The 13,681-nt window shown below is 52.5% G+C and overlaps 1 protein-coding gene across 1 annotated transcript; it reads left to right on the forward strand.

The window, feature by feature from the left end:
- Window positions 1-10,791: 10,791 nt before the first annotated feature.
- LMJF_35_1050 (putative protein kinase) lies at window positions 10,792-12,261 on the forward strand (the record flags this gene model as incomplete). Its single annotated transcript, XM_003722452.1, has 1 exon — window positions 10,792-12,261. One exon carries the CDS (start codon window positions 10,792-10,794, stop codon window positions 12,259-12,261), a length of 1,470 nt encoding a protein of 489 aa, XP_003722500.1.
- Window positions 12,262-13,681: the final 1,420 nt, after the last annotated feature.

A 13,681-nucleotide genomic window follows, 5' to 3' on the forward strand; every position in this document is an offset into this window, starting at 1 on the left:
TGTTGCTGTCCTTTTGTTTTCGGGTGTGTGCGTGTGTGTTTTTCGGTTCTCTTTCCTCGCCATTTCTGGTGCTGTCTATCTTCCCCTTTCTTGCTCATCACATACCTGTGCGCCCAGACGCTGCCACATCGCCGATGCTCCCCCTTTCTACTGCTTCCCCACCGCATACAACGTATACACTCGGACATAAACGCACCCTGTACGGAAAAGAACCGATAAGATGAAAACACGCAAGAGACCGGGCATTGCTCTCTCTCTCGCAGGATGTCTGAACTCATTCGAACGCGTGCGGCCCTTCGTGGATGTAGATTTACATGTATGGTCCGTGGGCGTTTGCCATCGTAGCTTGCAAGAAGAATTGACTTTCCTCCTTTTTTTATGTTTGCTGTTTGACCTCTCTTTTGCTGCCGCTTCTCCTTTTTTTTTTGATTGCTTGTTTCGCGCACGTCTTGTGCTGTGCTGTGTTGTGTTGCTTGCTTCACTTGTGCTTGGTAGCTATACGCTTGAGGCGTGGGATTTGGGGGTGTTCGATGCGATTAGGCGCCCACGAAAAAAGGGGAGACTCAAAACCGAAAACGAAAAAAAATAATGGGGAGCGTAGCGAGCGAAAAGACAGCAAAAAAAAATTGTGGAAACACACAAAAAAACGAAGACCATACGGTGAAATGATGAAGTCATGAGCGGTGGAAGTGTATTCGAGGGTTTGGCAGAAACACACGTTCTCCAATGGGTGTGTGTGTGTGTGTACGTGTGTGTTATCATTCTCTTGCAGTTGTTGGTGAAAAACGCGCAAGCAACAACGTATGCGTCCACGAAATGGCAAAAAAGAATAGAAGCAGTAGTTGTACCGTGGGTATGTACGTAGGAGTCGCACACCAAACTCGTGAAGAGGCGCTTCTCCTCGCTCTCTCTCCCTTCCCCTACCCAGGCATCGGTTACGGAGGAAGGGGAGGGCAGAGAAGGAGGCTCGCTATCACCCCTTGCCTTGTCTCGTCTGTGTGTCTGTGGGGGGTGGCGGATGAGATTGGTGATTACTCATTCCTCGACAGAAGCACACAGACGCAAACAAGAACGCAACGGGGCGCTTCCCTTCCGGGGCCTCTCTCACCCTCGCTTCTCACTGGCTCTTTATCTTTCCTTGCTGTCTGTCCTTGTCCCTCCCCCCACCCATCCCGTGTTGTTTGGTGCGGTTGTTTCTCCCGCCCCGCCTCGTCCCCGTCGCTGCTGTGTGGCTCCTCTTTTCCCCGTTGTCGTCGTGTTTAGCATTTGCCTGCATATGCGTCTGGTGTGCGCTTTCACATCGGAGCATCGTGTGGTCACCAGGCTTCCCCAAGCCCCTTCCTTCTTCTTGTTTGTTGTCTTTCTCCCTCCTGAACTCCTTCTTTTTCGCATACAGATGCTCAACTTGGATGCATGACACTTGCCATTATCGCCGTTGCTGATACCACCTTCTTTTTTGTTTGTTTGCTTGTTTTGGAGGGTCACCTTCCTGCTTTCTGTTTTCGTTTTTGTCTTGTTGCTTTCTGGCGTTGGTGTCCTTTTTTTTTCTACGGCTTCCTGTTTTGCCCTCTGCGTGTGTGTGTGTGTGTGTGTGGTGTGTGTGTGTGTGTGTGGTGTGTGTGTGTGTGTGGTGTGTGTGTGTGTGTGTGTGGTGTGTGTGTGTGTGTGTGTGTGTGTGTCTGCAGGGGTGGGGGTGGAAGGCGCATCAGGCGTTTCCTTTTCTTTCACTCATTTCTACGCCTTCTCGTGTCGTTCGCTTCCTTTTCCCCCCCCCCGCCCTTCTTTCTTCTCCGTGTACACGCTGGATTTGCAGACACACCCGTGTACGTGAGTGCATGTAGCCGTCGCTTGTCAGTCACATGTTGCTCTCTCTCTCTCTCTCTCTCCCTCTCTTACCGAAGACCTACCTGTTTTGCTTTTTCTTTCGTTTTACGCTGCCGATCTTTTTTTTCGTTTGTCTTTCTTGTGGCGCCAGGTCTTCACGCTCATGGGTGCTTCTTGGCTTCTTCACACGTGCTCTGTGTTTTACGAAGATGTATGTGTATGTTTATGTGTGTATGTGGCATGCATTCTGTGGGCAACTCATCCTTCTCCCAGAACGTTCCGTATCTTCGCCCTTCTCCTCAGCGCTCTCTCACTCACTCTCTCGTGGCTCAGAATTCGACTCCGAAAGGTCGGATGATCGATGGGGCTGACAGGAGAGTCGATCGCACAAAAAAATAAAGAGTACAACGTGAAGGAGGAGGGCGAGGAACGGTGAATGTAGCCGATGGTGACTGGGTGCATGCTCGACATACAGCACACGGAAAGTTGCGCACGCATACATGACGGTCGGGAAGCGAAAGAAGACTGTGAAGAAGGCAGCGAACGCACTGGTTGTGGTCCTCGTGACCCCCTACACGCTGCTCTTGCTGCGGCAGCTACTCTTGCATTCCTTGCTCTCTTTTATCCATGGCCATCAGCCCCCTTGAGTTTGTGTGTGTGTAGGGGGGGTCTTTTGCCTTCACCCTCCCCCTTCTCTCCCTCGACGCTGCATGCTGTGGAGAAGAGGAGCGGCGCGAGAAGGTGAAGGGGCGCTATCTCCTTTTCGTTGCTTTCACTTGGTATTGTCGTTACGTGCTTACGCACCCGCGTGCACGCAATGTGCAGTACTAGATACGAAAAGGCTGTTCTCGCTGGGAAGAGGGATGTGGGCTGTTGGCGCGAGAAGGGGAAGTTGCGAGAGAGAGGAACCCATAGAGTGAAGCGTCAGCAGAGAAGAGGGGAGACACTTGAACCGGCTGGTAGAGAGCAGTCTCTTGCTCTCTAGGTGACCGAAAAAACGTATAGAAACGCAGTGGTGCACAATCGACGCATGCAAGAGAGTAACGAGAGAGCGATGCGAGATCAATGGGAATGGAGAAGAATAGTAAGATGCACGAGTTACACAGAATAGCGGAGGAGATTGAGTATGTGTATGTGTATGTGTGTGTGTCTGGTTGGCGGGGTGTGCTATGGCTGGGTGTTGTTCTTTCGTCAAGTCCACTGCTGCCTCCGCTTCTCTCTCGCCCGTCATGACCACTGTTTACCTCCCTCTCCACCTATTAGTGGAATGACCGCGCGTCCATGTAACTTCCCGCTCTTACTCTACGCAGCTGCTCACACTCTCATGTGTCTTGCTTCACTGTGCTTCCCTACTCTAGAGTGTCCTCTTGTGGACCGCTTGTGTTTGACGAAGATGGCCTTGTCCTTTCTCATCTCTTGTTGCTGTGAGTTTGCATGCTTGTTTGTTCTTCGTTAGCTCTTTCTCTCTGGCCTTTGCACCCGCTCCTCTCCCTCTCTCCCTGAAAGGTCAGCAGCCCCTCCTCATGCTTTTCCCTTTCAATCCGGTTCACCTATACATAGCGCGAGCCATCCTTGTGGGTCTCTTTCTTTGTGTACGTGTGTGTGTGTGTGTGTGCCTCTCGGAGACGTTTTTGTCCTGTTTCAAGGTATCTCCCTGCACTCTGTTTTTTTTTCTTTTTGCTAGCCGATCCCGTATACTTTGGGGGGGGGGGGTCCCTGCGTGTGTGTGTGTGTGTGTGCCCCTCCCCCTCCCCCTCTCTCTCTCGTTCTTTCTCTTGTCCCTTTCCTCCTCTCCTCTGCTCGCTCTGCCGCGCATCTTTTTCGTATACTCCCCTCTATCTTCTCTGTTTTTTTTGGGGGAGGAGGAGGAGGAGGAGGGAGGGGGCGAAGAAAAACGAAAAAAAAAAGGGGGCCTTCCTTTCCCTTTTTTTTTCGTTTTTTTTTTGGGTGTTTCGCGCACCTCTTCTGTGCCTTCATCTCGATGCCTTCACATGACCGCACACATAGGTATACAAAGCACGAAAAAAAAAAAGAAGAGCGAAACAGAAAAAAAAAAGAAAAAAGAAAAGGAAACCCCCTCACGCACACTAGACACGCGCACGCAGAGACAGGAGACGCATGGGGTGAGCAACGAGAAAACGGCAGATGTTGGACACTTTTTTTGTGAGTGATTGACATCGGCACGACGGATCGCGGCATAAGTTCAGCAGCGACAACGACAATAACAAAAGCACGCATACACACATGCACAACGACAGCAGAAAAGAGATGACGATTTCGTTTTCATCGAGGCTGCAAGAAGGAATACACACAAACAAAAAATCAATAATAAACACAAAAGAAACAGCGGAGAACGCTTGTCGGACAATCCACACACGAAAACAAAGAGGAGTGTGAGTTCGGAGAAGCACGAAAAGAAACCAAAAAAAGGAGAGAAGGTGGAGAGAGCAATAAGGTGAAAAAAAAAAGAACATTACGCAGGTCACTGTGCAGCGCTTCGCTTTCGTGCGTGTGCTTCTTGGCAGAGATGTTTTTATGTGTATCGGCTCCCCTTTTTCTCTCACTCCATTGTACGAGTCGTCGAGGTGCTCTTCATGTAATGTTTTTTTTTTTGTTTGTTTTCTCGCGCGTGCGTGTGTGTGCCGCCCTGTCTTTTTCTTGCCTCAAGACCTTTTGCCTAAACTGCTCTCTTCTCCATCCCTTTTCTTATGAAAAGTCTTCTTTTCTCCGTGTAGCCCACTTTCGCTGCCTGGCATGCTCTCTCTCTCTCTAAGTGGATGTTTCGCAGCTCTCCTTCGCTCGTTGCCGGTGCTGTTTTCACTAAACCCTTTTCTTTTTGTGTTTTTTGTTATTTGCCTCTGCATTACACTTTCACCTCTCTATCTCTTTCTCTCTTCTATGCATCTCACATCTACGCGCTGGCTCAACAGAGTTCGGCTTTTGTTGGTTATTGCTGCTTTGTTCTTTTTGTTTGTTGTTGTTGTGTGTGTGCGCGCGTGTTTGTTTGTGCCTTGGTTTGTTTTGCGCTTGTGCTCTCTCCGGTGTAAGTTCTCCATGTCTCCTCCCTCCCTCTACACGATGTTTGTGTGTGTGTGTGTGTGTGTGTGTGTGTGTGTGTGTGTATGTGTGTGTGTGACTTTGTTCTCCCTTCGCTCATGTGTTTGTGCGTTTTTTTTTTACTGTATGTTTCCTTTTTGTGTATGTGTGTGCTTTCTGATTTCTCTGTCTTGCTCCACATTTTTTTCTGTTCCGTCTCTCGTTCCTTGCGTTGTTGGCTTGACACTATGCTACCTCTTCTTCTTTTTCTCTCTCGATCTCTTTCAATTTTTTTTCTCGCTTCGCTTGCTCTTTCGCTCGACACTCGCTTCCTTTCACCAGCACTTCCTCCCCTCTTCTTCCTCTAACTGCCTGCCTCGATAGCATACCGTGTGCGTTTTCCTTTCTATATAGTTTTCGAACATGGAAAGGATGGAGAAGAAACGATGAACAGCTTTCTATCTCCCTCTCACTTACGTATTGCCGTCGCGCGCGCACAAACACAAGCACGTGCATGACAGCACACTGATGCCCTGTTGCTTCTATCCCTTGCTGTGTTTTCACTTCTTTTCCTTTTTTCCTTTTCGAGTGTCCTTTGGTGGGTTTTCACTTCTTCCCTACCATCATGTGGCTCAACCACACCGCCACCACCCCTTCTCTCTGTCTTCCCTCTTGTTCTAACAGATGCACCTTTCCTCCTCGCTTCTTCCCTCATTCACTCGAGGGTTCTTCTGCCTAACCACACCTCTCTTTCTCTTCCTTTGATTGTTCTTCCACGATCTTATCCGCCCTTCTCCATGTGTGTGTATGTATGTGAGTGCCTGTGTGTGTGCGTGTGTGTGTGTGTCACTCTCTTTCTCTCTTCACATTCCTCCTCTCCATTTTAGCGTTCATCTTTCGAGGCTTGTTTGTATGTTTGCGTCTGTTCTTTTCATATTTTATTTGGGGGTTTGTTTGTTTCCGTTTTCTTTGGTGCGCGCGTGCTGCTCAGTCACGCTGCGTTCATTTTCCTCCCTTCCCCTCCCCCTCCCCCTCCCCCTCCTCTCAACCCGTTACCGCCTTCACACCTGCCTTTGTTGCTTTCGTCCCAGGCTTAATCCCTCACACACACACACACACACACACACACACACACACACACCGTCTCCTACGTGCCGTCATCTTCATCTGTACCCTCTCTCTCTCTCTCTCTCTCTCTCTCTCTCTCTTGAGCGCTTTCTGTTCCTCCTGTAATTTGCTTCATGTCCTTGTTTGCTTTACCTGCGCATGCCATGATTGCCTCTCTCTCTGTTTTATTTTTATTTCAGCTCTGTTGTTGTTGTTCTCTTGTTTTGCTCCCCCACCTCCACACCTTCACCCTTTCATCGTGCCACACGTTCAAACACACCTTTCGTGAGGGACAGGCCACGTTCAATGTATTGGCGTGCTGGTTTCGTTCTCTCCCTGTGTCGAGTGTCGGCCAGCTATGCGCCACACACGACACAACAAGGAAAACAGAAACTCCGTTGTTTTCTGCGACTGTTTCTAGTGGATGCGTGTGTGTGTGTGTGTGTGTGTTTCTCAGCAGGACGTACACGGACGTCAGCGGGGCCTCTTCCTTGTTTTTTTTTTGCTTCTCTGTTCGCTTGCTCTCTTTTTTTTGGGGGCGTGAGCGTTCCGGAGCACATCCCCATACGCATACACTTTCTCTTGCTCGCTCACTTTAATGTGCTCACGCAGGCGTCGGTGCACATACATAAACCGCCCCACATGCCCAGAGACATGCCCGCCCCCGCCCCTTCTACCTTGATTTCCTGCTTTGTGTCTCTCTGTGTTTATGTTTGTGTGTGTGTGTGTGTATGTGCACGAGTGCAACGTACGATTGTGTGCGCGTGCGTGGGTACAGTGGTCGGTTGACGTCTTTTCTGAGTTTTGAAGTGCAGGCTCGAACTGGTGGAGAGAGGAGTGAATCCGAAGAAAAAAACAGCAAAACTTGATTTTTTTGAAGACAACATGCAAAAGAAGGAGACGTGAGTACGATGAGGAAAAACGGCATAAACACATTTGGGAGGGATTGAGCAAGCACGCAAGAATAAGCGAAACACAACAACACTAAAAAAAAGAGCTGCGGTCACCAAAGAGCAAAAAAGTCGGCTTCGCACCTGCTGATGTCCACATGTGTATTTTACTGCTTCCTTTGCTTGGTCCTGAGTTCACGAAACGAAGCGCCTCAGCCCCTTCTGGCCGCCGCACCCGTCCCCTCTCGAAACACACACACACACACACACACACACGGCTGTATTTTCCTGTTTCTTTCTCTGGTGTGTGAGTGTGTGTTTTCTACGTTACTGGTGAGGAAGAGCCCTTGTTACTACTCCAACCCCCGCCGCACGCTTCTCTTGTGCAGTATCCACGCAAGTTTTACTTGTTAGTGGGGGTCAGTAGCGCATCTCTGCAGGTGGTGCGCAGCGTCACCTTGCGCACTCCCACTCTCCCTCTCTCTCTCTCTGGACTCACTCGTCTTCTTCGGCAGCTAAGCTGCTTTGCATGTTTGTTTCGCTCGTGTGTGTGTGTGTGTGTGGTGTGTGTGTGTGTGTGTGTGTGTGTGTGTGTGTGTGTGTGTGTGTGTGTGTGTGTGTGTGCTGTCCTGCCTTTCTTGAGTTTCTTTTTTTGTTGTTGTTTGCCTTTCTTTCTCCCTCGCCCCTCTTGCATGCGAAGTGCGAGTTGCGTATGCCTTCGTCTGTCTGTGTGTGATTGAGTCGTAACTCCCGCAGAGAACAAGATATGAAAACAAAAAAAATTCTAAACTGTGTGTTTCTCTTGCACAACCCCACGGCGGGGAGCAGAAGCGCGAGAAGACGTGCGCAACAAGAGACGAAGAATGCGGATGTCCGAGGAAAAACTGCAGTAGACAAAGCAAACAGCTGGTAGAGAGGCGGTCGGTAGAGAGTGAGTCAGCCCGTCGCACTTGCTGCGCTACCCCCCCCCCCACACACACACACATACACCATCCCCTGCAGAGAAGCGGGTAGTATACATGCTGCTATATCTCTCTCATCATCCTTCTTTTTTGTCTCTCTCTCTCTCTCCCTCACTTTGCCTCGATCTATTTTTTTTCTTCGTCCTTCCTTTGATTTCCCTGCGGATTTCCGATGGTGGCGGTGCCGTAAGCGGCGTTCGCACCGATACCAGCAACAGAAAAGGAAGCGAGTCAAGCGGCGCACAACAAAGATGTAGCGAGCAAACACAAATGCACCCGTACGCGTACGCTGTATGCGGCAGCGTACCTTCGCTTCTGGATTCTTACATAACATCCTCGTTGTGTGTGCTTGTGTGCGTGTGTCGGAGGGTCGTCACTTTAGTCTCGAGTCTCCCTCTCTCCTCATTTCGTTTTCTCTCCTGGACGCTTCCGTACTCATGGAGGTGCATACACCGCTAGAACTGGGGTGTTATATCCTTCCGGTTTGGCTTCTTTCCTCACATCACCCGACGTTGGTATTCTTTCGATACCGACCATGTTTCCTGCACGGCAACGCTGGCCGGCGAGGACCGCAGAAGCGATACGGGAAAAGAGGCGGGACGAGTCCATCTTTCCGTCGCCAGCAGCAAGGATCTGGGTGCTCCCTCTCCCATGCGACGACTCAGCGCACAAGATCAAGTGAAGGGGGCGGTCACGCATGCACTGCAGATCCTCCCGAAATCCAGACCCCTTCTTTCGATCGTGCCACTGCTCGAAAAGCACGCTCCTAACGTTACGCTGCCTGAGGGATCGGGCAGAGCGATACGCCGGGGAGCAGCTGCAGGTGGCGCGTCACCTCGGGGTCGGATCGTTGACCCGCCCTCTTTCATGGATGAGGCGTGAGCCCCTACAGTCGCCGGGGACACAAGAAGCGTGCATCAAACCTGTTGCGTGCACGGGCAGCAATGGAACTGGCAAAGCCGAAAACAAAAAAAACGCTTGCAGGCACTTCGGAGCCTCGCTGGCGAATGCCCCCGCGGCCCTTTCTGCTGCAGACGTCGCCACGTTAACGGCTGCGGAGGTCTCGAAGCCTTCGACAGCAGAACTCAAAGTGGCGGGCTCCGCCTTCACGGTGCTCGATGAGAAACCTGGATGTCTACCAAGGCACCTCATTTTCTGGCCCGACGAAGAAGTGGATGGCGTCTCAGGGCTGCGGAGCCGGACTCGATCTAAACACCACCTCATGGGAACGTGCTCCGCATGGGATCAGGGCGAGGGGGGGGGGCACGGACCTTACAGGCTCCTCGTTTCTAGGTGCCTATCCCAGTGGAGTTGCGACCGTTTTTCTGTTTGAAGACGGACACCGACCGGATCTTGCAGCTCCGATGCCCTACCGACGGGTTCGAGTGTGAGGTGTGGAATTAGGCAGGTGGCTACAGGCTTAGCTGCTGGGCACCCCATTCTACGCGTCTTTTGCCCCAACCCGAACGTGAACGGTCGACGTGCGGATCGTCCAGATCGAGGCGGCAGGGCAGTCTCAAGCGGTAAAAAGCGTGGCGAACGCCGCCAGAGAGCTCTCCGTCACCCCTCAATGGGGCGGGGAGGGGGGATCACGTCTCATGCGCATGCACGTCTGCCGCAGTCAGTTTTGGCCACAGGGCGAAATCCGTTTCTCGAGGAGAGGCATCGGCTACAGAACAGCGAAGCGGCCCGTCACAGAGCACGACGATGGTGCAACTCGCACGCCTCTTCAGAGGATTATGGCTTGCTGTGCGTGTCTGGATGATTCGAACTCATGTGTGTTGGTGGTCGCTTAAGGCAGCCCGACGGCTCTTCTCCAAATGGTCACGAATCCTCCTCGAGGGTGACGCACAAGCAGACCGGCTGGCAAGTGCGCCAAAAAAAAGGAACCTGGATGAAGGGTGCACGCTCATTTGCCCAAATAACAAGCCGCAAACGATTCAGCTGTTGCCCAGCTCGGTTGCTATGCTCGACCTCTAACACTTCTGCGAGGCTGGAGGACTGAGAAGCCGTGTGTGAGTGTGTGTGCTAATCAACGCATCAAACAATACTGCTGTGATCGGATCACGCTGAAGGAGGGAGTCGACCCCCCCCCCTGCCGACAGCATCAACGCGGCAGAGCTGCAGGCCGTCGTCTGTGCTTTCGAATCCTTCTCCCTTCCTCTCTGTTGCGGGAGCAGTGGCCCACCTAACATGTGGGTGGCAACGCCGCGCTATTCGCGCTTTGGAAGGGTCGTGCTCGGTGTCGTTCCATCAGCACCAAAGCCGAACGAAGCATGGAAAACCTCCCTTACCTAATGTCGGCCAGCTCTATCAAGTCCGCTGATAATCCAGCCGACGGGACCTAGTCGCGACCCCCGCTTATCCAGCGGCCAGCGTTAGACGAGTGACACACGGGATTGGTGAGACAGGAAAGCTGAAAAAACGGGAAGGGGAGGGGGCGGCGCTCTCTAGAGGGCCAAACCGGAAATGGATGCATACCGTACCGGGCCAGCACCTTGAGTCGTGCGGCTCGGTGTCGAACGGCACGGTCGCACACGCCTCTCCGTATTTTGGAATAGCCGGTCATACGTATGCTGCTGGTGGCAAGGCCCATTCTCGCTCCTCTGCACTTTATGTCTCTCACTCTCACGCCAGTGAAGGAGAGCGAGGATTCACGCAGGGATAGATACACGCACACGTGCCCTTACCGCGCAATAGCATCTTTTTGTCTCTCTCTCTCTCTTTCTTTCTCTGTCGCTCTCTACACCTCTGCGCGGTTGGTACTGTTGCAGGTCCGCTCCCGCCCCCGCCCCTCCACTATCATCCCGCCCATCCATCACCGCACCGAACGCATACGTTTTTTTGTTGTTGGGTGTGTGCGTGTGTGTGTGTGTGTGTTTGAGTGTATGCTCACCCACCTTTGCTCGGTTTTTTTTTGCTTCATTTGCTCATCGCCACGCAGCCTCTCACAGGCGCACGATTGAGGCACCATGACCGTTCTGCCGCCCAGGGTAAACGTCCCGGCGACGCCGGCGCTGGACGGAGTCGACATTAACTCTCTCTACGACGTCAATCACGGCAAGCTCCTCGGTAAAGGTGGCTTCTCCGAGGTGCTGGCGGTGCGCCACATTCCTACCGGCGAGATACGCGCCTTGAAAGTGATGATGCGTTCGGCGCTGGTTGGAAAGAAGGGTGAAATGGTGGCGCACGAGAAGGAGATTCTGCGCCGCACTTGCCACCCCGCCATCATCACGCTGCATGAGGCGGTGCAGACCCCTGACAAGGTTTACTTCGCCCTCAACCTCATGAACGAAGATTTGTTTGAGTTTATTGTACGCAACAAAACCGTCAACGAGGGCCTCTCGCGCGCCATCATGCACCAGCTAATGTCTGGTATTGCCTACCTGCACGAGCAGAGTATTGTGCACCGTGACATTAAGCCAGAGAACATCCTCATCAACGTCGTCGTCAAGAGTGATGCCAAAAACGCAGCCAACGACGACTCCGAGTCGGTGCCGCACGTGGAGGGACTCCAGGTGATGTCCGACATCAACAGCATCCCGCTGGAGCAGCTGAATGTGGAGGTGAAAATCGCGGACTTTGGTCTTGCCAAAGTTGTTATGGAGTGGGACGTCTGCAGTACGCCGTGTGGTACATCCTTTTACATTGCGCCTGAGGTGATCCGCGGCATTGAAGAGCAAGGTGCCAAGCCGCTCTGTACAAACCAGCGACTTGTCAAGAGCGTGGATGTGTGGTCTGCCGGTGTAGTCTTCTACGTGCTTCTCTGCGGCCGGCCGCCGTTCCATGGTCAGGTGCGCACCGGGCAGGACCGCCGCGAACTCCTCCGCAGGATTGACCACGGTGTCCTCTTCAACCCAAATCACGGCTGGGATTCCATCTCCGCAGAGGCGAAGAACCTGATCCTGAAGATGCTTGACCAAGAGTCCTCAAAGCGGATCACCTCCGAGGAGGTTCTGCGACACCCCTTCTTCACTGCCCACGGCTATTCGCGGCCCGTCCCGGCGTCAGACCCACGCCGTCGCCTTGTGCAGGCGCAGCAGCTCTCTCTGAAGATCAAAGCCCCCGCTGCGCAGTCGGCCAAGGCCCAAGTCACGACCATGTCACCCTTATCCGGCCCGGATGGTCAACAGATCAAGGCCTCCTCGTCCAGTGGGGGATCCCCCAGCAAGGGCAGCAGCAACAGTACGGGGAGCTTCCTTTCGAATATCAAAGACTTCTTCGGCCACCGCTCGAAGCACACGTCGGACATCTCGAAAGAGGAGCGGCAGCGCATGCATGCCGAGTTGGCGGAGCTGCAGGCAAACGTGATCGCCGAGGAAGACCAGGAGGGGGATGTGACCTCCTACAAGCCCTCGATGCCGGTGAAGGAGGCGAAGCCCGCGCGCATAGCTGTGATGAACATGAAGGCAAAGGTGGGCCCCGACGCTTTGCGCAAGTGATAACCGGCCACCACCGCCACCACCACCACTCCCCCCCCCGTCTTGCTCCCTCCCTCGTTCCCCGTCGCTGCGTCCCTTTTTCGTCGTCATGCTGTTCGCCTTTCTCTCAGACCTCTTTCGCTTTCCCTCACCGCCATTCAGCAAGTGGATCGCAGTACTCCGGCTGTGCATACACGCTGTCGCTTGGGCAGAGGAGAAGGGTTGTGGGCCCAATCATCAGCTTATAACGTCTTACACCTCGTTACAACTAACGTACACACACGCACGCACACAGCACAGCTTGAAAAGGCAGACAGGTGTTTGCAGGGATCGCGGTGCGCGTGAGTTTGTCTGCGCTGCTCACAGAAGAAAAAAGGCAAAATTGCGGCGATTCAAATCACGCATCACGTTGTTGTTATCAACACCACCCGTAACCCCCCCACACACACACACACCTTCCTCCCTCCGGTTTTTTGTGTGTGTTTGTTGTACTTTGGGTCCTGTGCGTGTTCGGTCCTCTATCATTATGCCGTTGTACACTTTTTTTCGCTTTGCGCTGGCTCTCGTGTCTCCCTGAATCCTCGCTCACTCTCCCTTTGTTTTTTCTGTCGTATGCTCACACGCGGAAAAGCACGCGCATGTGCTCTAGTGCCGAGAAGTGAGAGTGGTGACGCGTAAAGACCATCACCATCTTTCCCTTACGCACAAATCGTCGATGGTGCCGAGGGCAGAGAGTTAGTGCAATAGAAGTGAAAAATGGCGACAGACGCAAACGTGCTTGCGTTGCGTCAGTGCGCATGTACACTAGACAGCACGTAAACACCCTTCGCTGAATCGACCTGGTCCCTGTCTCGCATATTTCTATCCTTCTCGCATCTCCTACTGCTCCCCTCCCCCTCCGCCTCCCACGTGGCACTGCATCCATGAAACGCTTTGCAGCAACGGAGCGACGCACTGCTCCTGTTTCCAATCAGCGTTTTCCCTCCTTCATATATCCGTCTGTGTGTGGCTGCGGTGGTGGTTGGAGGGGGAGGGGGTGACGTTGAAGTGTTCGTTGTGCAAGTCGCTACCTACCTGCTCTGCTCCGGTAGCGGTGATGCTCTCTGTGCGCTTTGCCTTCTATATATCTACATACATACATACATATATATATATATATATATGCACATATATAGATATATATGTATAGATATGTATTATTTCGGTGAGTGCTTCCTTTGCTCTGCGTTTCTGACTTTCCACGTACAAACTATGCGTACTCATCACGCGCATCTTTCCCGTGTCTCGACGATTTCCTCGTTGGGTGGTGTTGTCATATCTTTGTTTGTTTCCTTTATTTTTGCTGTCGCCATCGTTTTTGTTTGCTTGTTTCGCTTGCTCATGTTCTCGCATCCTTCAACCGCCATCACCCCCTCCCCGCTCCCTTTCACTTTTGCCATCA

This window comes from Leishmania major, chromosome 35, assembly GCF_000002725.2.
Source record: "Leishmania major strain Friedlin complete genome, chromosome 35".
NCBI lineage: Eukaryota > Euglenozoa > Kinetoplastea > Trypanosomatida > Trypanosomatidae > Leishmania > Leishmania major.